The 26,014-nt window shown below is 42.8% G+C and overlaps 3 protein-coding genes and 1 long non-coding RNA gene across 10 annotated transcripts in view; 1 reads left to right on the top strand and 3 right to left on the bottom strand.

Moving 5' to 3' along the window:
* Window positions 1-26,014, bottom strand: part of LOC5517949 (outer dynein arm-docking complex subunit 2) — a 42,295-nt gene that overhangs the window by 12,823 nt on the left and 3,458 nt on the right. For 2 of the 6 annotated variants that reach the window (XM_048724266.1, XM_048724265.1), the window contains exons 2-15: window positions 16,992-17,166; window positions 14,298-14,735; window positions 12,686-12,837; window positions 12,293-12,370; window positions 11,638-11,817; window positions 11,437-11,556; window positions 11,274-11,333; window positions 10,801-10,912; window positions 10,513-10,572; window positions 8,441-8,587; window positions 8,248-8,320; window positions 7,472-7,608; window positions 6,290-6,538; window positions 5,820-5,930 (exon numbers count right to left, since the gene is read on the bottom strand). In XM_048724266.1, the coding sequence (XP_048580223.1) occupies window positions 5,820-5,930; window positions 6,290-6,538; window positions 7,472-7,608; window positions 8,248-8,320; window positions 8,441-8,587; window positions 10,513-10,572; window positions 10,801-10,912; window positions 11,274-11,333; window positions 11,437-11,556; window positions 11,638-11,817; window positions 12,293-12,370; window positions 12,686-12,837; window positions 14,298-14,300 (1,482 nt within the window). In that variant the 5' untranslated portion in view covers window positions 14,301-14,735; window positions 16,992-17,166. Of the gene's footprint in view, window positions 1-5,819; window positions 5,944-6,289; window positions 6,539-7,471; window positions 7,609-8,247; window positions 8,321-8,440; window positions 8,588-10,512; window positions 10,573-10,800; window positions 10,913-11,273; window positions 11,334-11,436; window positions 11,557-11,637; window positions 11,818-12,292; window positions 12,371-12,685; window positions 12,838-14,297; window positions 14,736-15,656; window positions 15,857-16,991; window positions 17,272-26,014 lie in introns of those variants that run through there. The other 4 variants (XM_048724270.1, XM_048724268.1, XM_048724267.1 and 1 more) reach the window with 4 other exon arrangements.
* Window positions 9,229-10,501, bottom strand: LOC125561080. Its single transcript, XR_007307098.1, has 2 exons — window positions 10,185-10,501; window positions 9,229-9,757 (listed from the first exon to the last, which is right to left on the bottom strand). It is a non-coding gene; the product is annotated as an uncharacterized LOC125561080 (long non-coding RNA).
* On the top strand, window positions 19,937-23,896 carry LOC125561079. 2 transcript variants are annotated; one of them, XM_048724274.1, is made up of 13 exons: window positions 19,939-21,053; window positions 21,132-21,272; window positions 21,392-21,608; window positions 21,712-21,823; window positions 21,906-22,021; window positions 22,150-22,316; window positions 22,399-22,462; window positions 22,554-22,625; window positions 22,737-22,945; window positions 23,038-23,229; window positions 23,353-23,374; window positions 23,452-23,603; window positions 23,679-23,896. In XM_048724274.1, exons 1-13 carry the CDS (start codon window positions 20,973-20,975, stop codon window positions 23,757-23,759), a joined length of 1,626 nt encoding a protein of 541 aa, XP_048580231.1. In that variant the 5' UTR covers window positions 19,939-20,972; the 3' UTR covers window positions 23,760-23,896. The 2 variants fall into 2 exon arrangements, with proteins under 2 accessions (XP_048580232.1, XP_048580231.1); XM_048724275.1 differs by lacking the exon at window positions 21,132-21,272 and having other exon boundaries at window positions 19,937-21,053.
* Window positions 22,940-24,967, bottom strand: LOC116606615. The gene is made up of 2 exons (XM_048724278.1): window positions 24,010-24,967; window positions 22,940-23,293 (listed from the first exon to the last, which is right to left on the bottom strand). Exon 1 carries the CDS (start codon window positions 24,841-24,843, stop codon window positions 24,196-24,198), a length of 648 nt encoding a protein of 215 aa, XP_048580235.1. The 5' UTR covers window positions 24,844-24,967; the 3' UTR covers window positions 22,940-23,293; window positions 24,010-24,195.

The following is a 26,014-nucleotide window of genomic DNA, read 5'->3' as shown; positions in this document are numbered from 1 at the left end:
CGATTACAAGACAAGCAGGTGGTTGATGGGGAGGGTTGGGCCTTTACCTAGTCGATTACAAGACAAGCAGGTGGTTGATGGGGAGGGTTGGGCTTTTACCTTGTCGATTACAAGACAAGCAGGTGGTTGATGGGGAGGGTTGGGCTTTTACCTTGTCGATTACAAGACAAGCAGGTGGTTGATGGGGAGGGTTGGGCCTTTACCTAGTCGATTACAAGACAAGCAGGTGGTTGATGGGGAGGGTTGGGCTTTTACCTTGTCGATTACAAGACAAGCAGGTGGTTGATGGGGAGGGTTGGGCCTTTACCTAGTCGATTACAAGACAAGCAGGTGGTTGATGGGGAGGGTTGGGCCTTTACCTAGTCGATTACAAGACAAGCAGGTGGTTGATGGGGAGGGTTGGGCCTTTACCTAGTCGATTACAAGACAAGCAGGTGGTTGATGGGGAGGGTTGGGCTTTTACCTTGTCGATTACAAGACAAGCAGGTGGTTGATGGGGAGGGTTGGGCCTTTACCTAGTCGATTACAAGACAAGCAGGTGGTTGATGGGGAGGGTTGGGCTTTTACCTTGTCGATTACAAGACAAGCAGGTGGTTGATGGGGAGGGTTGGGCTTTTACCTTGTCGATTACAAGACAAGCAGGTGGTTGATGGGGAGGGTTGGGCCTTTACCTTGTCGATTACAAGACAAGCAGGTGGTTGATGGGGAGGGTTTAGCTTTTACCTAGTCGATTACGAGACAAGCAGGTGGTTGATGGGGAGGGTTAGGCCTTTACCTTGTCGATTACAAGACAAGCAGGTGGTTGATGGGGAGGGTTGGGCTTTTACCTTGTCGATTACAAGACAAGCAGGTGGTTGATGGGGAGGGTTGGGCCTTTACCTAGTCGATTACAAGACAAGCAGGTGGTTGATGGGGAGGGTTGGGCCTTTACCTTGTCGATTACAAGACGAGCAGGTGGTTGATGGGGAGGGTTGGGCCTTTACCTTGTCGATTGCAAGACAAGCAGGTGGTTGATGGGGAGGGTTGGGCCTTTACCTAGTCGATTACGAGACAAGCAGGTGGTTTATGGGGAGGGTTGGGCCTTTACCTAGTCGATTACAAGACAAGCAGGTGGTTGATGGGGAGGGTTGGGCTTTTACCTAGTCGATTACAAGACAAGCGGGGGGTTGATGGGGAGGGTTAGGCCTTTACCTAGTCGATTACAAGACAAGCAGGTGGTTGATGGGGAGGGTTGGGCCTTTACCTAGTCGATTACGAGACAAGCAGGTGGTTTATGGGGAGGGTTAGGCCTTTACCTAGTCGATTACAAGACAAGCAGGTGGTTGATGGGGAGGGTTGGGCCTTTACCTAGTCGATTACAAGACAAGCAGGTGGTTGATGGGGAGGGTTGGGCCTTTACCTTGTCGATTACAAGACAAGCAGGTGGTTGATGGGGAGGGTTGGGCCTTTACCTAGTCGATTACAAGACAAGCAGGTGGTTTATGGGGAGGGTTAGGCCTTTACCTAGTCGATTACAAGACAAGCAGGTGGTTGATGGGGAGGGTTGGGCCTTTACCTAGTCGATTACAAGACAAGCAGGTGGTTGATGGGGAGGGTTGGGCCTTTACCTAGTCGATTACAAGACAAGCAGGGGGTTTATGGGGAGGGTTAGGCCTTTACCTAGTCGATTACAAGACAAGCAGGGGGTTGATGGGGAGGGTTGGGCCTTTACCTAGTCGATTACAAGACAAGCAGGTGGTTGATGGGGAGGGTTGGGCCTTTACCTAGTCGATTACAAGACAAGCAGGTGGTTGATGGGGAGGGTTGGGCCTTTACCTAGTCGATTACGAGACAAGCAGGTGGTTGATGGGGAGGGTTGGGCCTTTACCTAGTCGATTACAAGACAAGCAGGTGGTTGATGGGGAGGGTTGGGCCTTTACCTAGTCGATTACAAGACAAGCAGGTGGTTGATGGGGAGGGTTGGGCCTTTACCTAGTCGATTACAAGACAAGCAGGTGGTTGATGGGGAGGGTTGGGCCTTTACCTAGTCGATTACAAGACAAGCAGGTGGTTGATGGGGAGGGTTGGGCCTTTACCTAGTCGATTACAAGACAAGCAGGTGGTTGATGGGGAGGGTTGGGCCTTTACCTAGTCGATTACAAGACAAGCAGGTGGTTGATGGGGAGGGTTGGGCCTTTACCTAGTCGATTACAAGACAAGCAGGTGGTTGATGGGGAGGGTTGGGCCTTTACCTAGTCGATTACGAGACAAGCAGGGGGTTTATGGGGAGGGTTAGGCCTTTACCTAGTCGATTACAAGACAAGCAGGTGGTTGATGGGGAGGGTTGGGCTTTTACCTTGTCGATTACAAGACAAGCAGGTGGTTGATGGGGAGGGTTGGGCTTTTACCTTGTCGATTACAAGACAAGCAGGTGGTTGATGGGGAGGGTTGGGCCTTTACCTAGTCGATTACAAGACAAGCAGGTGGTTGATGGGGAGGGTTGGGCTTTTACCTTGTCGATTACAAGACAAGCAGGTGGTTGATGGGGAGGGTTGGGCCTTTACCTAGTCGATTGCAAGACAAGCAGGTGGTTGATGGGGAGGGTTGGGCCTTTACCTAGTCGATTACGAGACAAGCAGGTGGTTGATGGGGAGGGTTGGGCCTTTACCTAGTCGATTGCAAGACAAGCAGGTGGTTGATGGGGAGGGTTGGGCCTTTACCTAGTCGATTACGAGACAAGCAGGTGGTTGATGGGGAGGGTTGGGCCTTTACCTAGTCGATTACAAGACAAGCAGGTGGTTGATGGGGAGGGTTGGGCCTTTACCTAGTCGATTACAAGACAAGCAGGTGGTTGATGGGGAGGGTTGGGCCTTTACCTAGTCGATTACAAGACAAGCAGGTGGTTGATGGGGAGGGTTGGGCCTTTACCTAGTCGATTACAAGACAAGCAGGTGGTTGATGGGGAGGGTTGGGCCTTTACCTAGTCGATTACAAGACAAGCAGGTGGTTGATGGGGAGGGTTGGGCCTTTACCTAGTCGATTGCAAGACAAGCAGGTGGTTGATGGGGAGGGTTGGGCCTTTACCTAGTCGATTACGAGACAAGCAGGTGGTTGATGGGGAGGGTTGGGCCTTTACCTAGTCGATTACAAGACAAGCAGGTGGTTGATGGGGAGGGTTGGGCCTTTACCTAGTCGATTACAAGACAAGCAGGTGGTTGATGGGGAGGGTTGGGCCTTTACCTAGTCGATTACAAGACAAGCAGGTGGTTGATGGGGAGGGTTGGGCCTTTACCTAGTCGATTACAAGACAAGCAGGTGGTTGATGGGGAGGGTTGGGCCTTTACCTAGTCGATTACAAGACAAGCAGGTGGTTGATGGGGAGGGTTGGGCCTTTACCTAGTCGATTACAAGACAAGCAGGTGGTTGATGGGGAGGGTTGGGCCTTTACCTAGTCGATTACAAGACAAGCAGGTGGTTGATGGGGAGGGTTGGGCCTTTACCTAGTCGATTACGAGACAAGCAGGGGGTTTATGGGGAGGGTTAGGCCTTTACCTAGTCGATTACAAGACAAGCAGGTGGTTGATGGGGAGGGTTGGGCTTTTACCTTGTCGATTACAAGACAAGCAGGTGGTTGATGGGGAGGGTTGGGCTTTTACCTTGTCGATTACAAGACAAGCAGGTGGTTGATGGGGAGGGTTGGGCCTTTACCTAGTCGATTACAAGACAAGCAGGTGGTTGATGGGGAGGGTTGGGCTTTTACCTTGTCGATTACAAGACAAGCAGGTGGTTGATGGGGAGGGTTGGGCCTTTACCTAGTCGATTGCAAGACAAGCAGGTGGTTGATGGGGAGGGTTGGGCCTTTACCTAGTCGATTACAAGACAAGCAGGTGGTTGATGGGGAGGGTTGGGCCTTTACCTAGTCGATTACAAGACAAGCAGGTGGTTGATGGGGAGGGTTGGGCCTTTACCTAGTCGATTACAAGACAAGCAGGGGGTTGATGGGGAGGGTTGGGCCTTTACCTAGTCGATTACAAGACAAGCAGGTGGTTGATGGGGAGGGTTGGGCTTTTACCTAGTCGATTACAAGACAAGCAGGTGGTTGATGGGTAGGGTTGGGCTTTTACCTTGTCGATTACAAGACAAGCAGGTGGTTGATGGGGAGGGTTAGGCCTTTACCTTGTCGATTACAAGACAAGCAGGTGGTTGATGGGGAGGGTTGGGCCTTTACCTAGTCGATTACAAGACAAGCAGGTGGTTGATGGGGAGGGTTGGGCCTTTACCTAGTCGATTGCAAGACAAGCAGGTGGTTGATGGGGAGGGTTGGGCCTTTACCTAGTCGATTACAAGACAAGCAGGTGGTTGATGGGGAGGGTTGGGCCTTTACCTAGTCGATTACAAGACAAGCAGGGAGTTGATGGGGAGGGTTGGGCCTTTACCTTGTCGATTACGAGACAAGCAGGTGGTTGATGGGGAGGGTTGGGCCTTTACCTTGTCGATTGCAAGACAAGCAGGTGGTTGATGGGGAGGGTTGGGCCTTTACCTAGTCGATTACGAGACAAGCAGGTGGTTGATGGGGAGGGTTGGGCCTTTACCTAGTCGATTACAAGACAAGCAGGTGGTTGATGGGGAGGGTTGGGCCTTTACCTAGTCGATTACAAGACAAGCAGGTGGTTGATGGGGAGGGTTGGGCCTTTACCTAGTCGATTACAAGACAAGCAGGGAGTTGATGGGGAGGGTTGGGCTTTTACCTAGTCGATTACAAGACAAGCGGGGGGTTGATGGGGAGGGTTGGGCCTTTACCTAGTCGATTACAAGACAAGCAGGTGGTTGATGGGGAGGGTTGGGCTTTTACCTTGTCGATTACAAGACAAGCAGGGGGTTGATGGGGAGGGTTGGGCCTTTACCTAGTCGATTACAAGACAAGCAGGTGGTTGATGGGGAGGGTTGGGCTTTTACCTTGTCGATTACAAGACAAGCAGGTGGTTGATGGGGAGGGTTAGGCCTTTACCTAGTCGATTACAAGACAAGCAGGTGGTTGATGGGGAGGGTTGGGCCTTTACCTAGTCGATTACAAGACAAGCAGGTGGTTGATGGGGAGGGTTAGGCCTTTACCTAGTCGATTACAAGACAAGCAGGTGGTTGATGGGGAGGGTTGGGCCTTTACCTTGTCGATTACAAGACAAGCAGGTGGTTGATGGGGAGGGTTGGGCCTTTACCTAGTCGATTACAAGACAAGCAGGTGGTTGATGGGGAGGGTTGGGCCTTTACCTAGTCGATTACAAGACAAGCAGGTGGTTGATGGGGAGGGTTGGGCCTTTACCTAGTCGATTACGAGACAAGCAGGTGGTTGATGGGGAGGGTTGGGCCTTTACCTAGTCGATTACAAGACAAGCAGGTGGTTGATGGGGAGGGTTGGGCCTTTACCTAGTCGATTACAAGACAAGCAGGTGGTTGATGGGGAGGGTTGGGCCTTTACCTAGTCGATTACGAGACAAGCAGGTGGTTGATGGGGAGGGTTGGGCCTTTACCTAGTCGATTACAAGACAAGCAGGTGGTTGATGGGGAGGGTTGGGCCTTTACCTAGTCGATTACGAGACAAGCAGGTGGTTGATGGGGAGGGTTGGGCCTTTACCTAGTCGATTACAAGACAAGCAGGTGGTTGATGGGGAGGGTTGGGCTTTTACCTAGTCGATTACAAGACAAGCGGGGGGTTGATGGGGAGGGTTGGGCCTTTACCTAGTCGATTACAAGACGAGCAGGTGGTTGATGGGGAGGGTTGGGCCTTTACCTAGTCGATTACGAGACAAGCAGGTGGTTGATGGGGAGGGTTGGGCCTTTACCTTGTCGATTGCGCTTGCGCAGAGAGCTTTCATGTCCTCACTGCCATCGATAAGGAGCTGAACGATTTCTTGTATCATACCGTTTTTTCGTAATTCCCCTCTGAATACCGTCTGGGGAATCAAACTGGAATAAATGCTCTGTGCTATTGTTATGGGTATCAATTCGCACTTTGTCGAACAGTTTTCTGCTCTACACAGAATGGTGTCAAACGCGAGTAAAAGGAAATAGATTCTTGAAAATGGTAATAAAGACATTGAAAATTGCGCGTGAAATAACGTCTAGCGTGGTATAACTTCACGCGTAGTATAACGTCATGCATGCTTTAATGTCACGCGTGGTATAACCCACGCGTGGTATAACGTCACGAGTAGTAAAATGTCACGCGTGTTATAATGTCATGCGTGGTATAATTAAATGGCGTAGAACTCATTATGTTTGGTTCCACCCGTACGTACGTTGCTACACTTACGTCGTTAGAGCACTCTTGGATGATTCCAACTGCTGGAAGCTGTAAGTCATGTTTGCCGCTAGTCAAGAGAGAGGCAAGAATTGGCACTGTGCCCGCGGTACGGATAGCGGTAATATTTTTAGAGCTCTTACTGCAGCTCCATAATGCATTGCAGGCATTGCGGCGCAGCGTGGAATGATCGTGGTCATTAGTATAACTCCGAGTGTGTACTTTTACAGATTTCGTGTCCCCGGGTTTCAGTAGTTCGACCTGAAATAATAGCAAACGAGTTATGGATTATAAGCTACACGTATGGCTTATGTACTAACTAGCTTGAGGTGATACTACTGTACTTTCGATTACTCTACTAACTAGCTTGAGGTGATACTACTGTACTTTCGATTACTCTACTAACTAGCTTGAGGTGGTACTACTGTACTTTGAATAACTCTACTAACTAACTAGCTTGAGGTGGTACTACTGTACTTTCGATTACTCTACTAACTAGCTTGAGGTGGTACTACTGTACTTTGGATAACTCTACTAACTAACTAGCTTGAGGTGGTACTACTGTACTTTGGATAACTCTACTAACTAACTAGCTTGAGGTGGTGTGTACGATATCTATGTTTCTTGATAATGCTACCACCTACAGCCTAGTACTTAGTGCTCTGTTCGGAATTCCTGTGATTGAGCGTGAGACAAGAGGGGTTGGGGAGAGCCAACCAAAGAGGTGATTTCTGATGATGTCACATTTTTTGAAACCATAGGAAACCCAAAACACCGCAGAGCAATACAAGTGACTAGACTAAACTATATTCTGTTGCGCCTCGTTTAATGTCACCGCGTTTGATTGCAGGCGCCTACACAGGGTGCACCAAAAAGTGGGACATTTCTTATTTTAATAAAAGGAATCTTCAAGTACTATGCTTTTTCCATATGATATTTATGACTGCGCACCACCCCCCCCCCCCCCCCCCCCCTCAGCCGGCCCTGGGTACGCGCCTGGATTGTTTATCACCTTGTATCTCCAGACGACACCTGGTATCGCCATTTATTCCGAGTTTGCCTAAATTTTATCAGCTGGAATGTGTTACTCTAACTTCATGATATTTCTGGTACGTCGTCAGATTAGTGTTAGTACGCTCTTAAGCTATTTTTCACTTCAGGTTATGTTTGTTTGTGTTGTGTTGTGTTACTCACAAGTTTCCTGATGCCCTTGCCCTTTCTGACGGCACTGTACGCCTTGCCGAACGTGACGAGGTTTGCTAGCGTGGCAGCCGCCAAAGATTGTACTTCAAATGAGCTGCTCTCAAGACACGAAACAAGCTGCTCAACACCTATTGAATAAGATCGCATACAACACTTAAGTGGGATGCTCAACACCTATTGAATGAGATCGCATACAACACCTAAGTGAGGTGCTCAACACCTATTGAATAAGATCGCATACAACACCTAAGTGAGATGCTCAACACCTATTGAATGAGATCGCATACAACACCTAAGTGAGGTGCTCAACACCTATTGAATGAGATCGCATACAACACCTAAGTGAGGTGCTCAACACCTATTGAATGAGATCGCATACAACACCTAAGTGAGGTGCTCAACACCTATTGAATGAGATCGCATACAACCCCTAAGTGAGGTGCTCAACACCTATTGAATGAGATCGCATACAACACCTAAGTGAGGTGCTCAACACCTATTGAATGAGATCGCATACAACACCTAAGTGAGGTGCTCAACACCTATTGAATGAGATCGCATACAACACCTAAGTGGGGTGCTCAACACCTATTAAAAGAGATCGCATACAACACCTAAGTGAGGTGCTCAACACGTATTGAATGAGATCACATACAACACCTAAGTGAGGTGCTCAGGTACCTTTGACTGGGTCACGAGCACAGTATTCTCTCTCCTGACAACTCCCTCTCTACCCTGCTAGCTATGAGGAGACTTGTGTAACTAACCTCCAAGTCGGTACAACTCAAGGTTGACAAACTTGCTACAGGAAAGACGTCGGAGAAGCTGAAGGGAGCCAATCTGAGAGAACAACGGACATGGAACTTTTAAGTTTGTGTTAAAACACAAAGGTCATTCGCTAAGAAAAGACTACGAGAGAGGAAGAGTTTTTATTTATGGCTGTTATTTTGCCTTACGTACCACGCATGAATAGTTATCCGTGTTCAGGAGGTTGAGAAGCACCGGAGCAGCCCTCAAATCAAGCAGGGAAAGCTGGCATCCTTCTTGCTCAATAGAAAAGTCTTGTAGTGCACACAAGGCGATGATGGTCACGGTAGGGTTGCCGGCCTGGTGACACACATATACACACATGAGTAGTGAAACATGGCTAGCACAAGCAAATCCCCCTTCCCATAGATCATCGGCAACAAACAAGCCCCCCCTTACATGAATAGTACAAGCAAGTCACAGAGGTCCCATGCTCCCCGGGGAAATACTATTCAAGACTTGGGAGGCTCTTAGAAGAGGCCAAAATCGTTCAAATGAACTGGAAAGTGTTTCAATTTTATACATTGATGTAGCTCACAGACAGTTGTGGCCGCCCGAGACCCCCGCCCTCTGCTAGTGCCGCTGAGTCGTAAATAATTAGCACTGCCAAGTCTTTATCTTCATAAGATGTATCATTAGCAGTTGCTGTGCATGCTGTTGAATTCATAACCTTTATTAAACAAAACAAGGAAAATGGAGAAAAGTATATATACTAGAAGTTCTCGTGGAGAAGTGAAGTGCTCGAGCTCATAGATTGGTTGGTCATTCAATTGCAAGGGTTAAATCTATATTCTTTTAGATTTGTGTGGGGCAGTTCGCACATTTTCCATAGGCCAGGTTTATGCAAGACCCCATTTTCTTTGCAGCCACTGTCTTGGCTGATCACTAACCCTTTCATCGTTTCTCTGTTTGTTTTATAAGAGAAGTAGAACAAAAACAAATTGCTTGTAGTCTTATTTTATTAAACAAAAAAAATTATTTAATTGAAGCCATTGTATGTCTAGAAAAGGAAAGGTGAAGTCTGATAACCATAATAAACAATCTGATTAGCTGTGGCGGGGATGTGCAGTCATAGATATTATGAAAAGTAAGTATATTTAAAAAAAGACTGCTTTTTGGTGGTTGAGTGGGAGGGGCACAACCCGTGTGCCCACCCCGAGCTGCATGCCTGTACATACGCAGTAGGCTATTTGGGTCTAAGTGGTGGCCATGATAATAGCTACTGAAAAGATTACTGCTCATGTATTAACATATAGTGAACTATACAGAATTTATGATCTCCTGGTTATCCCTAACAATAGCTTCTGCGTGTAAGTACACTGCAGTATTCACTGGAGCCCACTGATTTCTAAAGAATCTCTGTGTCTTCTCCGTGGCTGTGTTTGCCTTGGTTTAAAATAATGAAGCAATCCATTTTTTTTATTTCTTGGGTAACGATTCGCAATCATAGTAGTTCTGGACTGGACATTGCTGTGGAAAAATAGACTCAAAATATAAAATACTGCAAACTCAGTATCGAATAAAAAAAGCAATTTAATGTCTGATATTAGAAGGGCCGAGAAGCGGGGCAGAGAAATGAGATTTTTCGGATTTATTTTACATTTCCCCTTATACGAAAGTCTCATCAAATAACGCAGAGATCTACTGAATGCTTATTATTTACCCGTCATCTTAGGAATTTGGTTGGTTTGTCTTCCCTTCATAAAGTTATTTCGCTCAGTTGCATTTATAAACAAAGCCTTACAGTACAAACGCCAGGCAATGGGATTTGGGCTGTTTGAATATCTTTTGCTTTTCCAGGTGAGGGGCTAGTTTGATTATCCGAGTTCTATTATTATCAAATGACAAAACTTCGAAAGCCATGATAAAGCATCGGATCATAAGTCGTCATACTTACCAAATAATTCTTTGATATCGCCATCGTATTCGCGGTAAAAATCGAAGAAGGAGCTTTCAACATTATCGGAAACACAAGGTAAGTGCGAAAAAATCCTGGTGAATCGCGGACTGCCAAAGGTAGCCCAAATCTTGGTTTCCACAGAGTCCGTCCAAATCGAAGCTGGAAAGGCAACGCATAGACTACTAATTGACGATGAGGGGAGGGGACGTGAGATTTCGTTTCCAAGATGGCGACGGTTTGTTCCACAGGAAACCCAATTCGACACGATGACCGAAATTAGTGTTGCTCGAGCGAGCATTCTGTTGAATGTTGGTGTTCCACTCACCCTAAGATACTTAACCAGCCTGTGAATCTCCCAGTACTCGGTCGTTAATTCAGGTCTTATCTGAATACAAACACAAGATAGCTTACCAATATCAGATCATACCCATATTTTTTCCATTCGGAGATCACAAGATTTGATTAATCAAAACTCTTCATAATAAATCTCTTTGTCACATGTGCGCCTTTAGTGAATAACGTCACCCTTTTATTGTGCGTGACGAGATCAGTGGACAAGTCGTGAATTAATTTCGCGCGTAAATAATTTTTTTTGCATATGACGCCATTGTACCTTTCGTATGATGTCATCATCTTCGCTTTCCTCACTACTCGATGAACTTTCACTCGAGTACCAGTGAGCGCTATTACCTGACACCACGCGGCCAGACATTTTAGGCACATTCCTGGAACATAGTCAAGAAAGTTTTAACCTCTTTAGAAGGCATCGCTTTTGCCCAGAAAACACCACAGAAAAAAAACAAGGCCGCTTGTGGTTCCTGATGAAATCCTAAGAGCACGTTGCGCTTTTGGCATCCCCTCCCCCTGCTTAATATATGTTAACCAGAGACGCCTGTGGAGGAGGCTAGAGTGGCCTATACGATTTAAAATTTCCAAACCCGATATCCTTTTTTCATATAATCGATTTTTGGCTGTAGTCTAATGTTGACAGGGTTATGATATTCTGATTGTCCAGCTATATACATGACAAGAGCTTGTACACATAGCAACCACAAATCATATATAACACGTGTAAACACACAATACCTTGCTCTACGTCTAGGCGGCCTAGGATTCGTCTTTGGACTCTGTTCTTCATTTCTGCTCCTAGAACAAATCAAGGATATATCTTGTTATAGACTGATAGGGGCGGAGGGGGGGGGGCGGGGGTACTAGGATCATACCGTCTAAAAAATAAAAAAAAACCTACCCTGTTTGACTTTCCTTCTTATTAGCCGTAGACTTGGCATCGGAACTCTCCCTCTGGTGCTTTGATTCGTTTTGGGTTTTCCGTGGTTCCTTAGGACTTGTACTTTTACGATTATCTTTGCTGTGGGTAAAATTCAGCGAGTAATGTGTTCATACCCTACTCGAGTGACATCTCATCGTGGTGCACGTATCATGGACTCACCTTGTTTTACCGTGATCTTCGCGTTCGCCTCTTTTCTGCTTTTTAGACTTTTCACCTTTCACAAGCTTCCCTATTTTCTCTTGCTTCTTCTCCTTGTCTTTGCCTTTCTCTTGCTTCCAATTGGAGTCGTTGGCCTGTTCTTCTTTGTGTTTTTCCCTTTCTTTCCTTTTGGCAGGTTTCCTTTTGATAAAAGAATCGCAACATGAACATACAAGAATAAAGCACAAGGGTTCTTATCAGAAACAAGGCGTTGCAAATAATGTTACCGCTTTATTTAACATTAAAAAAGCAGACCTATTTTATGTCGTTTGCATTACTGCGCGATCACCCGAGACAAACTCTCGACGTTTGAGACAGCCAGTTCCTTTTTTAATCAAATGTAATGACTTACACAAGAGAACAACAAGTTCTTTTTTGTTATTCGCTCAGGTATGGAACATTAGCTATTTCTCCAAGCCAGCTTGAGTTGAATAAGCCAATCTCCATTGAAGAATAGATAAATGCAAAACTGATGTGTACAGCTACTTAATTACTTTTATTTACATACGCGCGTGTACATTACATTAACAGTTTTGAAGGAAGAGTGTTTTGCAATCGAATCATTTGAAAGATTGTGGCTTGTGTTGGGTGAACGCATAGATCCGGTTGCCTATACCTTATAGAGGTGGCTTTCGGTTTGGTCTTTTTCCCTCTATCCGGCTGCCTCTCTGCCGGTGGTAAACCTTCTGGAGAGCTGAAATCATGACGGATAAAACCACCATCAGCATAAACCTCCACGTCAACGCCGTCGTTTAGTGTATGTCAGCCAGACGCTTGTCTGGGCACACATTAGTGTCTCAATAAGAAAGTGAGGCTAGAATGAGCAATAACACAATCTTAATAATAGAAAATAGAGAAGAAAGATTAAAGGCCGTGTGTGGAGTCTACACTTCATGATACAAAAAGGGTGGCCTCATTCATGGTCATCAGTTAGAAGCTTATGACAAGTAATATTAGACTATTTTCACTCAGATTTACGATTTTGAATAATACTAAACGTGAAACTCACGTTCGCTGTTGATGTTCCTCGTGCGATTTCGTGTTTTCTTCGCCTTCTTCCTCATTTTTCTCGAATTCCGCTTCGGATTGATCATCGTTTTCCTTTCTTTCACTTTCCTCTGACGCAAAATCGTCCGTGTAACCATCTTCCCCGTGGTGATCCTTCAAATGACAAGCGACGCCAAATTGACAACTATCCAGGACAAAAAAAAAAACAAGCACCCCCTCCCCTTCGTCGATTTTATTTTTGAGGAAGAGGGGAGCGGAGAGGGCTGTACAAAGGATCCTCTTATCACAACTAGAAGTATTACAAGGTGGCGACGCGCGCCAATTTGACAAAAGAAAATGAGGATGCGAGAAACGGTATATGATAAGCATGAATTTCACTACCCAATCAGCAAGGCAAAGAAATGGTTGAGTGCACATGAAGAGCACGACGGAACCCTCCTAAGTATAGAGCTGTTGTCAGTTAAACCTGTGATTCTAGCACGCTGATGTACGGTAGGTACAGCTTCATGCAGAGTGTACCATGTCTACAATGTCCTTATAAGGGTATAGCAAGTTAACGTACCATGTCGTCAATATCCTTATAAGGGTATAGCTAGTTTACGTACCATGTCGTCATTATCCTTATAAGGGTATAGCTAGTTTACGTACCATGTCGCCAGTGTCCTTATAAGGGTATAGCAAGTTTACGTACAATGTCGTTGGTCGTCAATATCCTAATAAGGGTATAGCTAGTTTACGTGCCATGTCGTCATTATCCTAATAAGGGTATAGCAAGTTTACGTGCCATGTCGTTAATGTTCTTATAAGGATATAGTTTGTTTACGTACCATGTCGTCAATATCCTTATGAGGCTATAGCAAGTTCGCATACCATGTCGTTAATGTCCTTAGAAGGTTATATCAAGTTTTCGTACAATGTCGTCAATGTCCTTACAAGGGTATAGATAGTTTACGCACCATGTCGTCAATGTCCTTATAAGGGTAAAGCAAGTTTACGTACCATTTCGTCAATGTCCTTACAAGGGTATAGATATTTTACGTACCATGTCGTCAAATAAGGCTATAGTAAGTTTACGCACCTTGTTGTTAATGTTCTTATAAGGGTATAGCTACAATCCGCGCCAAAACCACTTGATACCTTTTGGAATTTGCTAAACGAAGTAAAAAATTTGTATCCGGCCAGCAAAGACCCCGTCAACATACGAGACCCCCCCCCCCTCTCCCCCCAGGTCCAATATTGAGATTCCAAGTGGGCCATGTTAGAGACTGGACATCCTGATATCGGAACAACATTGGACAAGGGCCAGTGGGCCATGTTAGAGAGTGGACTTCCTGCTATCGGAACAACATTGGACCAGGGGGAGGGGTGATTATATAAAGGACAGAGCTAGGGGGTGTTTTGTAATGCTATTTGATATTCTAATTGGTTCAAAAATAGGTGTAGCGGAGTAGAGTTATCAAGAGTTTTGGCGCGGATTGTAGTTTACGTACCATGTTGTAAAATAAGGCTACAGCAAGTTTACGTACCATGTTGTCAATGTCCTTATACGGGGTATGTCTAGTTTACGTACCATGTCGTCAATGTCCTTAAAAGGGGATAACAAGTTTACGTACCATGTCGTCAAATTCTAAATCCGCGTCACACCCTCGCGTCGACGACCACGACTTGATTGGACTTGTACCACGTGACTGTGTCTCACGTGACCACTCCTCAGACAATATGAGAGGACTGGTTGCGCGCGACTGTGTCAGCGTTCTTTCCTCGTCTGAATCGGTACGTGACGGAAAGCCGGATGACTTGAAGGGCTTGTAGCACGCGACTGGTTAGAAGGTCTCTCGGGCCAGGACAATAACGGGTCCGTACCTGCCTCCTGTGTCGTGTTAGATGTGCCACGCCCAGAAGAAGGGGTAGCGGGGGAAGAGTGCTGCCTAACGTCTTCGGTTGTAGGGGTCTTCTGGCTCTTTGTGTCCGCTTGAAGCTCGACTGAAGTAGTTCCCTCTGCGCGGAACCTCTCAAGTTCAGATTCTTGCTTGTGGACAACACGCTCAAGCCTTAGATGAGAGGAAAACGTTTAGTCTATCATTGTAAGAGCATTACCGTTAGACCCTACTGTATCATATGGGATTGAAAATTGAAATTCTACGGGTAGCAAAGAATAACAAGATAAAGAGAATCGAAGAAAACCCTCGAACAAAGCACCATCACATTGTCGTATGGGTCGCTTGAAAGTCCATTCGTCCTGCGCGTGCGGTCTCTGCAAGCGCATGGGTCGCACATAGTACGGTCGTATCGGTCGTTGTGAGTTAACGTCACATCCTACAGTCGTAGATTCTGGAGAATTAAGAATTCTTCGCCTTGTATGTAAAACACGCCTGATCCGAAAATAAGTGCGACAAGGATTTCCGGAGGAATAAATGGGTCGTGGGTAAAGAGATGCTAAACATATGGAAAAAATAAGTGTATAAATTACAATATTAAATACGTTTTATTTTGGCTACGCGAAGGTGCAAAGATCACAGCTTTATATTACATGGGCCGCTTATTTCGAATTTTAAAATATTTCAAAATTAATCGAAAAATAGTTACCAATTCAACATTCATCATCTGCAATCTTTTATCGCAGCACACCACGAACGAACTAACACATTTTTCCAAGTACTATCACCCCAGTTTCACGAAAGAACAAGTTGAATTCCATAAAAATATAGAAATGTTTAGAGGAAGAAAACGTCGTCATGGCAATGTTATTTTCATTCTTTTAATTCGAATCTATTTTGTTTTTACTTGCTGCCTTGTCACAAGCTGGATTAATTGAAGTCGAATTTGCAGAAAACGGTCAGATTTCGGTTTGACAGCTAATTTTTTTCCCATTAGTTTGTTGGCCTGATCATTTGAACTAGAGCTCCTCAAATGCTAGAAGCAAACAAAACATTAATGAATACAAAAACGGCCAACATCGTGGCTAGCTTTACCTTATCCGACAGTCGCAGCAGTTAATCAAGTGTTCCCTTATACACAGTACTCGGCTACCGTAATAACACCGTAACTTTCAATTGATACAAACGCTTTTCAATAAAACTTCTATTCCCCCTATGTTTTCACAATAAGCCGTTTGTATCGAACTCACTGCTGTTATCCCCTCATTGTTATTTCGCCAGCTTTTTAACCAATGGGAAAGTCACGCTTTGTGTGGTGCGATAAAGTATTTGTATCAGATGGACGAGGAGGTGGCGCATGCGCAGTTATCATCCACCTGCCAGATATGCGCCAGTCTATTCACTCAATAAACTGCGCTGTTATCGGCTTTGTGTGGTTCGCGCCCACTCGCGGGCATTCAGCTTACTTGTGTTGTAACCTGCGGTTGCCTATTCAATAATATGAAAAAAACAAAACAATCCTTTATCGATTTGAGAGGCAGAAAATAATTAATAAATAATAACTAATAATTTAAAGAAAATGATAATTATTCATGAGGCTAAAAAATTTAATAAGAATTTAAAGAGAATGATAATTATTCATGAATTCTATATGCCCCGATTTATTAACAAATACTTTGTCAAAAAGAAGGACATTATAGAGCGAGTTATTGACCGAACTCGATCAATAAAATTGCGATGAATAAGCAAACAGAAATAATCTATCCGATAAGATGCGATTTTGAGATTGCGAATGGTAACAACACACTAGTAATGAAACAGGTCTGTTCTCGTGTCACCGTGGTAACAGATATGTTGCTAATAAATCATCAGTTTGAGACCTCAGGGATTCGAGGCTCTTGGCGGCCATAAAATGTCACAGCTGTTGCGCCGACTCAGAACTGATGTGGGAGACATTGTGCGAGGGCCGTGTCTCTTTAAACTCAAAGCAAAGATAATGTGAGCTCCCGGGGGCACTATTCTTTTACTGATACTACTTTTTATCGTTTTTGACCGCAAGTCTATCGCTTCCGTGCCCATGGTAAGGATGTTTTAACGGTCTTGTATGTCCTTTAGTGACCCGTTGGTGACTACCCGATTAAAGCACTTGTGTCTAGCCCTTGAGGTTATGTGCAAATATACAGTATATACTTGTAGGTTATACTTTCTGCCCGAGGTTTGTGTGTTTGTGCTTATGTACGCGGCTTGTTATCCCGATCTTTTCTTTCTCATCCCATAATCATAATATTTCTCATCTCATAATTAAACGGAGCCGGGAACAGCAATAGGCGAACCTCGTTTAAATGAGCTTTTAGAAGTTTACTCTGTCAAGAGTACTTTATTCAACAATGTAAATACGGGAAAGAAGCAAGTATTATGATGTTCTTTTACCTTTTGTTTTTGTCGATGATGTTGGCGATCTCCGTGCACAAGTGCACGAGCCGATCATTGCGTTCCTTTTTGTTTTTTCCGCCAGAATTAAACTTTTTCACAATTCGCACCGCCTCCTCGGCGACTTGCAGACGCTCTACCTCGGCTTCGAAAGATAACTCCATTAAAATTTCATCTGAAAGAGAAGAGTATACAGCTTATTGTTAGAGTATAGCTAGGTGTAGACGGATAAGCGGGTGAAGGAGTGCGCGCTGTTAATAAGCCATTGTGATGACAATGCGGCGCATGAAAGGACCCGCAAGACTACGTCACCGTCTAGTTTACTCGCTATTAAGAGAAAATAAAACCCTATTTGTCAAAACAATGCACCGTTAAAATCATTTTCGTGTGTTTTTGATATTAATAGACTGTTTTTTATTACGCTTTTTGTTTGCCTTAAGATAAGATAAAAGGAAATGAAATGGGACTATTGGTCCAGTTCCGTGCGGGGATTGGGGCACCAAACTGTTTTATCTTTGAGAAGAAGATTTGTAGAGTCTGTGGCGTAATTAGTCGCCACCAGCCTTAAATGACGCTTTAGATCCCGATCGAACTTAATTTTAATGATTTCGTCCGGAGGGCCCCTCTTGAACTTCTTTTAATGGTTTTTAATAGAAAATTCCTGTTCACAAATTCGAGGTAAATTTATAGGCTTCCATGCCCATGACTGTGATCAAATTGTGTTCCTCTCGATTCTTGATATTTTTTTATTCAAGTTTTATACACTTTATTGTAAAGGGAATCATAAAAACATATACACACAAATATTATTAAGACACGCGCGGTAAATACAGACCTTTTTGCCTGGAAGGTACCAATACTTTATTGGGACTAACTCACAGCCTAACCATTCATTGCTTTCGTGGAAATTTTTGACGTAGGTAAAACGTTTTGCTTTAGGCGCCCATATGAATTGTCTGTAATTCCGAAAAGACTTTTAAGTCTTTAAAATGTAGAAACTCTTAGAAAGTCCCAAAAATATTCCTAAATGTAAATTATTAAGCCGCACGTTTTACCGATAAAACAACAAAGCAATGCATTTTGGGATAGGCTCCTTGAGCTGGGATTTTTAAGGGGTAGTCCACACTAACACGGATTCGTTTGAATCCGTAAACTTTTGATACGTTTAGGCCTTCCGTCCACACTAACACGGATTCGTTTGAATCCGTAAACTTTTGATACGTTTAGGCCTTCCGTCCACACTAACACGCGCGCTGGATCCAGCGAATCCGGATACGAACCCGTGTTAGTGTGGACGGCCCCTAAGTTTTCGCCTGTTACAGATTGTTAAAACAGCATTGTCAGCAGTTTACTTCAAGTCGAAAACGCGAAAAATATGTCTAGATTGTGAAAGCAAGGTGTCTATTGGAAGTTTCTTTGAGCGTGTGGCTGATAGAGCTGTTAAATAGCGCGGATTCTAATAGATTCGTTTGTGTTTTGTCTGTTGAGGCTTCCATCGGCCCTTCAAAAGTAAACTATGGTGACAATGACACGTGTAGCATGAACGGGGCTCTAGTAGCGAAAGACACTGATAATGATGGTATACTAAAAGAATGTATTTCACTCTAGAATAAGCAGCATTGAATGTATTTCACTCTAGAATAAGCAACATTGAATGTATTTCACTCTAGAATAAAGCAGCATTGAATGTATTTCACTCTAGAAAAGATGAAGAGGAGACTATTTTCTCGTACAAACCTGTTACCTTCCAAACTGTCTATGATAATAGAACAAGAAAATTAAATTTTAATTCAGGATTAGTTAAACATAAAAAAATGCAAGCTTTCTTCCCCAACTCCAGCCTTGGTTATAATTTTTCCTGATAGAAAATGACAAGGACATTGCTTCAAAACGGGTTCTTTAGAGGAACAAACAAAAATTTCCACCTAAAATTTCTGAAAGTTGTCGATAGTATTTTCCCTTTTCATCGTCCCCGCCCGCATCCTTTTTCGGGGCCTAATCAATATATTTTTAATTTTCTATTTACGTATTTCTGCTGCTTTTTTGATTGTTTGTTCCTCAGAAGTTCAAATTTCGTGCGTTAGCGGTGCCTGGGCACTGAAATAAAGGCAGACGTTCCCGTTTGAAGGCTTTTCTTACGATTTTTTTTTTTTTTCGCCCGTTCGCAACATCGCGGGAATTTACTTTGTGAATCGTAAGAATCTTTGATAAACCAAGGGAAAAAAATAAATAATAAATATAAAGGGCTGCATGCTGCCTATTTTGATCTTATCAGGACGATAAACATGTTTTTATTTTTACTTCGCCTTATCACTTAATCAAATTTTCGTTGTTTTCGCTTTTTCTTTTTCTTTCTTTTGCTCTGAAAGACAAAGTTTACCTCTCCTTATTTTGGTAAGAGATTCGTTAAAAATCAACCTTCAAAAGCTAACAAGTTAGACTGAGATCATATTATGCCAACCATGTGTTGAAGAGAGTAACGCTAAACTCAGACACCCTTCGATAGAAGGAGAAAAGAGTGATCATGAATATAAACATCTGGGGCCGGCTAGTGAAAAGCCGATTAGCGCTAACCCAGGGTTAAATTTGCCCTAACACGTGATTACGTTTTTACCCCCGGATTAGTTCTGTTCCCGGAACGCTGGTTAGCGCTTCCCTCTGGGCCGTGCTCGAGGATCCAGCGTACTTTGCGGGCGCTCCCAAAGGTCTCTACCGCTGACTCTGGGCTTGTCTGGAGATAAAATCTAACCCCGGGGCCGGTTCCTGAAAAGCCGATTTGCGCTAACCCAGGGTTAAATTAACCCTTACCCATAATTAAATTTTTCTGTTCCCTAAACGCTGGTTAGCGCTAACTCTGGGTTAGTTTGGAGGTAAAATCTAACCCTGCTCGCGAGGTGGGTTAACCCTATTCAGACCGGGGGGGGGGGGGGGGGCTTTTCATATCAAACTTTTGGTGTTATTCAAACTCGCTCGGCCGCTTTTTTAGAGACTGAGACTAGGAGCTGTGTAACCTGGCAAATTACAAATGGGTTTTCTCTGAGCTATCCAAGATGGCGGACGAAGAGCGATTATTTTTGGAAAACAGGGCTATTTAACCTGAGATTTCTGCTTATAGAAGCGAAAAATACCTATTTTTCTCATGAAATACCCCTGTAGGGGCTAGATCTTTCTTCTGCCAGCCTAACTTGTGGAAAAAAGCCCTCGTAGGTATTTTAATCGACTACGTCCTTGTGTGATCCTGATGCTGAAGAGTACAGAAACACCCGAAGGACGAGAAGCTAAGTATTCCTTTCTAATATTTCCGTTTTTTGTTTGTATAATTTTGGCGCAATTCTTATCTAGATAATCTTCACGGGTTGTTTTTTGGGGATCATCTTGCAGAATCTCGGTAAACTTAGGCGGGAAGAGGTTCAAAAGTTTAGTCGTCTCGTTTGCTTGTTCATGATAGATATCTACTAAAATGATGGTGCAAGGGTATTTGACAAATTTTTCACAAGGTCCTCCATTGAAAAAACAAAGATTGGCTTACATGCTACCTCAAGTCCGTGAAATCGGGCTGTGTGATTCTCGGGACTCTAGAATCGAAGAGCTCGAGAATCAGCTGTCAGAGCTAAAACATCGACTCGCTGATGTTGTCAAAGAGAGAGATGGCATGAGAAAGGAGCTAGGCAAGGAAAAAAAGCCCTTTCTTCAGCCGAGAAAGCCTTTTTGTGACCTTGAGCCAAAAGCTCAATTTCACAAAAAGTCAGAGATTAAAAAATGGCTTGAGAAGCAATTTGAGAAGCTTCCAACAGATTGGAAAGTTGTTGAGGTTTGTTTAGAATTTTTGTACACATGGAAACAACCTAAATTTACCAATTCTGTTATAATGGCATTTGTTTATCATAAAATGTTTCCTTATCTCTAGGTTCAACTTGAAGTTGGTCAGTTTTGCCCTACATTTCAATGTTTCCTTATCTCTAGGTTCAACTTGAAGTTGGTATGGTCAGTTTTGCCCTACATTTCAATGAGAGGGTTGAGCCTGAGGAGATTGACCATAAAAAGATCCAAAGAGCTCTCAAGGTAGGTATTATAGAAGTACATGTACAGTACTGTAGGTTTCTTATTTTTTCTATATTTAGATTATTTTTATAATCTCAGGCCAAAGATGATGGTGATGTTTCTGACTCAGCATACCATGAGCTAAAGATGGTAGCTGGGTCCAGCTTGCCATCACTGTATGGGATACAGAAAGAGAGAAAAGCTCAAAATGCAATCATTCCTATTACAGAATTTGAAGGGGTTAGTCTGTTGATAGTCTTAATTCTGATTTGCTTTGTGCACAGCACATTTTGCATCCTTTAAAACAAGCAAATACTGTACAAACCCAATAATTCATTAAACAAAGTTTCTCCTTTCAGAATGCAAAAGGATGTTCAAGATCCATCAAGGACATTCTAAGTTATAGTTCAGATGTCATTGGAAATGCAGGGGGCAATGTTATAACCCTTCGGTTTTCTGGTGATGGTAGAAAAACCACCAAAAAACTCGGGAGTGTTATGACAACCTTCTGCTTTCCAGCAGAAAACTCTGTTAAAAGAAGCCCAGAAAGGGAATACTGTATATCTATATATGATGGTGAGTTGGTTGCAGCTAATTTATTGCAGCTGTAAGCGAGAACAAATCTTCCTAATGATATAGTCAACTAAAGCCATATATCTGTGAACACTTTTTATTATAGGCAAGGAGTCATATGACATCCTAAAGGCGACCTTGAGAGGGGTTTTTGATGAGATGAAGGCCCTAGGGAGAACTGGCATTCTTGTTAATGGCCTTGAATACACTATTGATTGGTAGGTTTCATTTTTTTTGCAACCAATAATCTTATGATCTGGCATTAAACAGGACATATGTAACTTTTATCCCTTTTTTAAGGGTGATGTGTGCTGACTGGAAGTTCATGGCGTGTATTCTCGGAATTAATAGTCCCTGTGCCTTGTACTTCTGCATTTGGTGCGAATGCAGCAAAAGGATGATCAGAGACTTTTCTAGTAAGTTTTTTAATTTTGTTACTTATATAATGAATGTTATGTAATGAATTAAATGATTTTTGTTTTTATGAATTATTCCATTGTCAGCTATATTATAAATAACTAGATAAATTTGATAAAAATTTCAGTCCCACAATGGCCCATAACCAGAACCTTAAACCAGTGCCGTGCACGTGTTGGGTGTCCAAATGCCAAGGGAGTTCAATGTTTACCTCTCGTGGACATTGAATTTACCAAGGTCATACCCGACACCCTGCACCTCAAATTGAGGATCATGGGAAAACTTCTCAACCAGGTAAAATTATGCTTATTTAACAAATTCAAATCTCCATTGAGCCATTTTTTAAAAAAGTTCCTGGTATATATTAAACTTCTAGGTTGCTTGCTGGGCTATAGAGCAGAATGTTAAAAAAGCCATGGAAGAAGCAATAGAAGCTTTGGGTAAATAAAAATTTCATGTATAGGGTAAATGGGTATAGGGGATGTCTTATGGTGATAATCATTTTGTTTTCTTGCCATATTGTATTTGCAGGTGTGAGGTTTTGTTTCTATGATGTCCAGGATGACAGTGGCAAAACCACAACCAAGTGGAGCTCTTTGGATTGTAAGTAAATAACTGACTAATAGAAAAGACTGTTATAATAACTGAAACTAATATGAAATTACTATAAAGTTTCGTTATTTATTTTCTTTGAATCCTCTTTTCCTTATAAAGGTGATGATTTGGAAACTATCATTAGGGGGCTTGATATCCATGCCTTCCTAGGAGACATGGAGAACAAGTCCATCACCAGCCTTGACTGTCTGACCAAAGCCCAGCTAGTGGAGGAATGTAGGAAGTTCCATCTGAGGTCGACAGGCACCAAGGACTTCCTACGTGCCACACTCAAGGATCATCTTGACCGCAACAACATAGTGTTTGAGGTATGATTTTTATTTTCATTATAAAAAAGACCAGCACACCCAGGATACTACTGTGTATAAAGCTAATTTAACAATTGCTTTGTGTTTTGTAGCCATCGTCCACTCCCACTTGTGAGAAAACAGTTCTTAGCATATCAGAGCTGACACAAGTGTGGAAAAGTTTGATGGTCCTCACTGATGCTCTTGGGGCAAATCCTGGAGATGAAGCATATCTTCGAGCAGATGCTTTTCAAGAAAAGGCCCGCCAATGGGGAACCAAATTTAGAAAGGCCACATTTGATGAGGTAATTCTACATCCCTGTGGTTAGTTGAACTGGCAGGACACAAGCCTCATTTGATCATATGTCACTGAAAAAATAACAAGTAGATATATTATTTTAATTGTGCTTTCTTTTATCTCTCCACAGGATGTAATTCCATATATACATGGTAAGATTAAAATGAGATTCCTTAATTGACTTGGGATCTCCGAGACCAAGTAATTTTATGCATTTTTTTCTCTACAGTTCTTGTTTATCATGTCCCCCAATTTTTGGAGATTCATGGCACGATCCACCAGTTCAATTGCCAGACAGTGGAAAAGAAAAACCACATGCAGAACAAGACATTCCACAGGGGTAGCCAGAAAGGGGGGAAAAATAGCAACTTCACTGTACAGGTAATTCCAAGTGAAAAAAACGTCATGTTATCTAGACTAATCGCTTGCTACAACTGTGTATTTTTATCTCTATAGATCATGGAGAGGGAAAACAGAAAACTGTTCAGTAGGGAAAATAATTTGGAAAGGGTCAAGAGAAAATATCAAAAGCAGTGAAGACAAAGAAAAAATGTATTTATTTATTTATTATATTTTTGGTGCTATTTATTACTGTTGTAAATATCACTATTTATAACTTGTATAACTATTTGTACCCACATTATTATATAAAGGCATTAAAACCATCAAAACAATCTGTATCATTCCCTGGATCTAAATTCCCCCTCTTTATTTTCGACTGGAAATACAGTGAAATCGGTTGAAACAGATGTCAACAATTAGTTTATATAGAGAGATTTTAACTTACCGAGCCATAGTTGTGAAGCATATTCCGTCTACGCCGTACGAAGCTGATCTCCAAAAAGCTCAGCGGGGGATACTTGCGCTCTAGCGGTCGACACATACTAGGCCTTTCTTCCTCTGACCCATATTCAGAGATGTAAGTACAACGGGGACACGAACTATGATCATAATTTATCCTTAGCTCGTATCCTCATGATATCCACATCTTCGAAGATGAGTCAACTTCACATATTGTACTCGAATCTGGCAGTTGCCGAGCCATAAACTCCGTACCAATAACGGTGCCAAACTCGACAGCAGTGCACGGGAACCGAATATTACGGGTCCCTGAAAAATCCAGCTTTCGTGAGGTAGCAAAAGAAAATGTCCCTTTACCAAACAAAGCGGAAAAACCCCCCTTTGAAAGTGGGACTTTCACTTGTACTCTCCGAATGAGTCCCGTGTCATTCTCGGGTGTACGAAATTGGAGCTCATCGAACAGTGCATGTCGAATCAGCCACAATTCCTTATCCTCGGAGCAAAGAATGGGAAGCTTTTCTCTTGCTACCTCACTACTGTCGGGGTTCCCAGCATTCACGGCTAAATAGCATGACAACTGCGGATTCAATGAAAGAGAAACCGTAGAATTATATCTATCGCTGTAGCCTTTCCATTTCACAAAGGCATAGTCTCCCTCAACGTTTAAAACTCTCTCTATCTCCCAGACTTTTTCTTCTTCCTCTTTCTCTTCTTTCACGTACGTATCAACTGAGGAATGGTCTAAATATTTGACCAAGCGATCCGGTTTCTTTATAATTCTTCCACTACGAGTCTTTAGGGAATCAGTGTTTGCCGCCATGTTTGTTGGAGAAGCGCGAAAGGGGAAACTCCAGTACTTCTAAATATGGGCATATATGACCATATAAGGCACAGCGAACGAAGGACACTATCCGTGGGGAATATGTTTGATATGGAGGCCCCCAGCACCTTTGATCTGTAATAATTTTTGAACTAGTAGGGCTAGACATTGAAATTTGATGACTTTTACTAAAAATTTATCTGGGATCAGTTTGGTGTAAACAAAATTTTGACATGTGTACCCTGGTAACCATAGCAACCAAGTTTTGAGACAGGTTTAATAAAAATTAGGCAAAACGCTTTTTAAAGTCGTTAAGATCAACTATTAATACGACGTGCTCAAAGTAAATCCATGTCATATAAACGTTTTATACCAAGTTTTGAAAAAACACAATAAAAATTTACATCTCTATTTAAGGGGGGGTAGGGTTCTTGTTTTTTTTTTGTCAATTTTTAACCTTCTCGAAATGGTTCTTGTAGAAATAGCAAAAAACATTCATATCCACCTGAAATCATTAATAAAACTTGAAACGAAGATTAAATATTGTTAAAAAGCTTCAGATTTTGCCACCCAGTTTTTATTGATTAAAATAAATAAATTTCATTAAATCCAAGATGGCGGATTCAAGATGGCGGATCCAAGATGGCGGATGCTGATGTCACATAATTAGCTAAAAATCGCTGTTTTTTTAACTAACATCTAAATTTGGCAAAATCCTTTTTATATTCCTCTATTTTTAATAAAAAGTAGAAAAACAACATTTTTGGGAAAGATATAAATTATTACTTTAATTAAGAGTCCAGTTGCAAACTTATGCTATATTTAAGGTACCATGCCAATCAATGACGTCACGGGTGTCATATATTGTTGTCATAGAAACAGTGTCACTAATAATATATGTCTACTGCACGATAATACGATTATCGAAAAAAGACATACAGAAATACATATCTAAAAAAACAGAAATATTGCCCGTTTCTGCTCACTTAAGTGACGTCATCGTGACGTCACAAAGACAATTTTTTTTAAGAATATCGGTCGCTTTTTGAAACGAACTAATTATGATAACTTATTTTGATTTTGGATGTTCTATGCAAAGGTTTCGAAAGATAGGCTATTTATAAGCATATGTCCTTAAATGACGTCATAATGACGTCTACTACGTTGCTAT

This window comes from Nematostella vectensis, chromosome 2 (assembly GCF_932526225.1).
Source record: "Nematostella vectensis chromosome 2, jaNemVect1.1, whole genome shotgun sequence".
NCBI classification, from domain to species: Eukaryota; Metazoa; Cnidaria; class Anthozoa; order Actiniaria; family Edwardsiidae; genus Nematostella; species Nematostella vectensis.
The sequence above is the reverse complement of the archived record's forward strand: the minus strand, read 5'-3'. Positions and strand labels throughout refer to the sequence as shown.

Coding starts and splice junctions, on each gene's coding strand:
- LOC125561079 (XM_048724274.1), top strand. CDS start 20,973: ATGGTCAGTTTTGCCCTACATTTCAATGAGAGGGTTGAGCCTGAGGAG. Junction 22,463..22,553: donor AGAAGCAATAGAAGCTTTGG/GTAAATAAAAAT, acceptor TTGTATTTGCAG/GTGTGAGGTTTTGTTTCTAT. Junction 23,375..23,451: donor TGTAATTCCATATATACATG/GTAAGATTAAAA, acceptor TTTTCTCTACAG/TTCTTGTTTATCATGTCCCC.
- LOC116606615 (XM_048724278.1), bottom strand. CDS start 24,843: ATGGCGGCAAACACTGATTCCCTAAAGACTCGTAGTGGAAGAATTATA.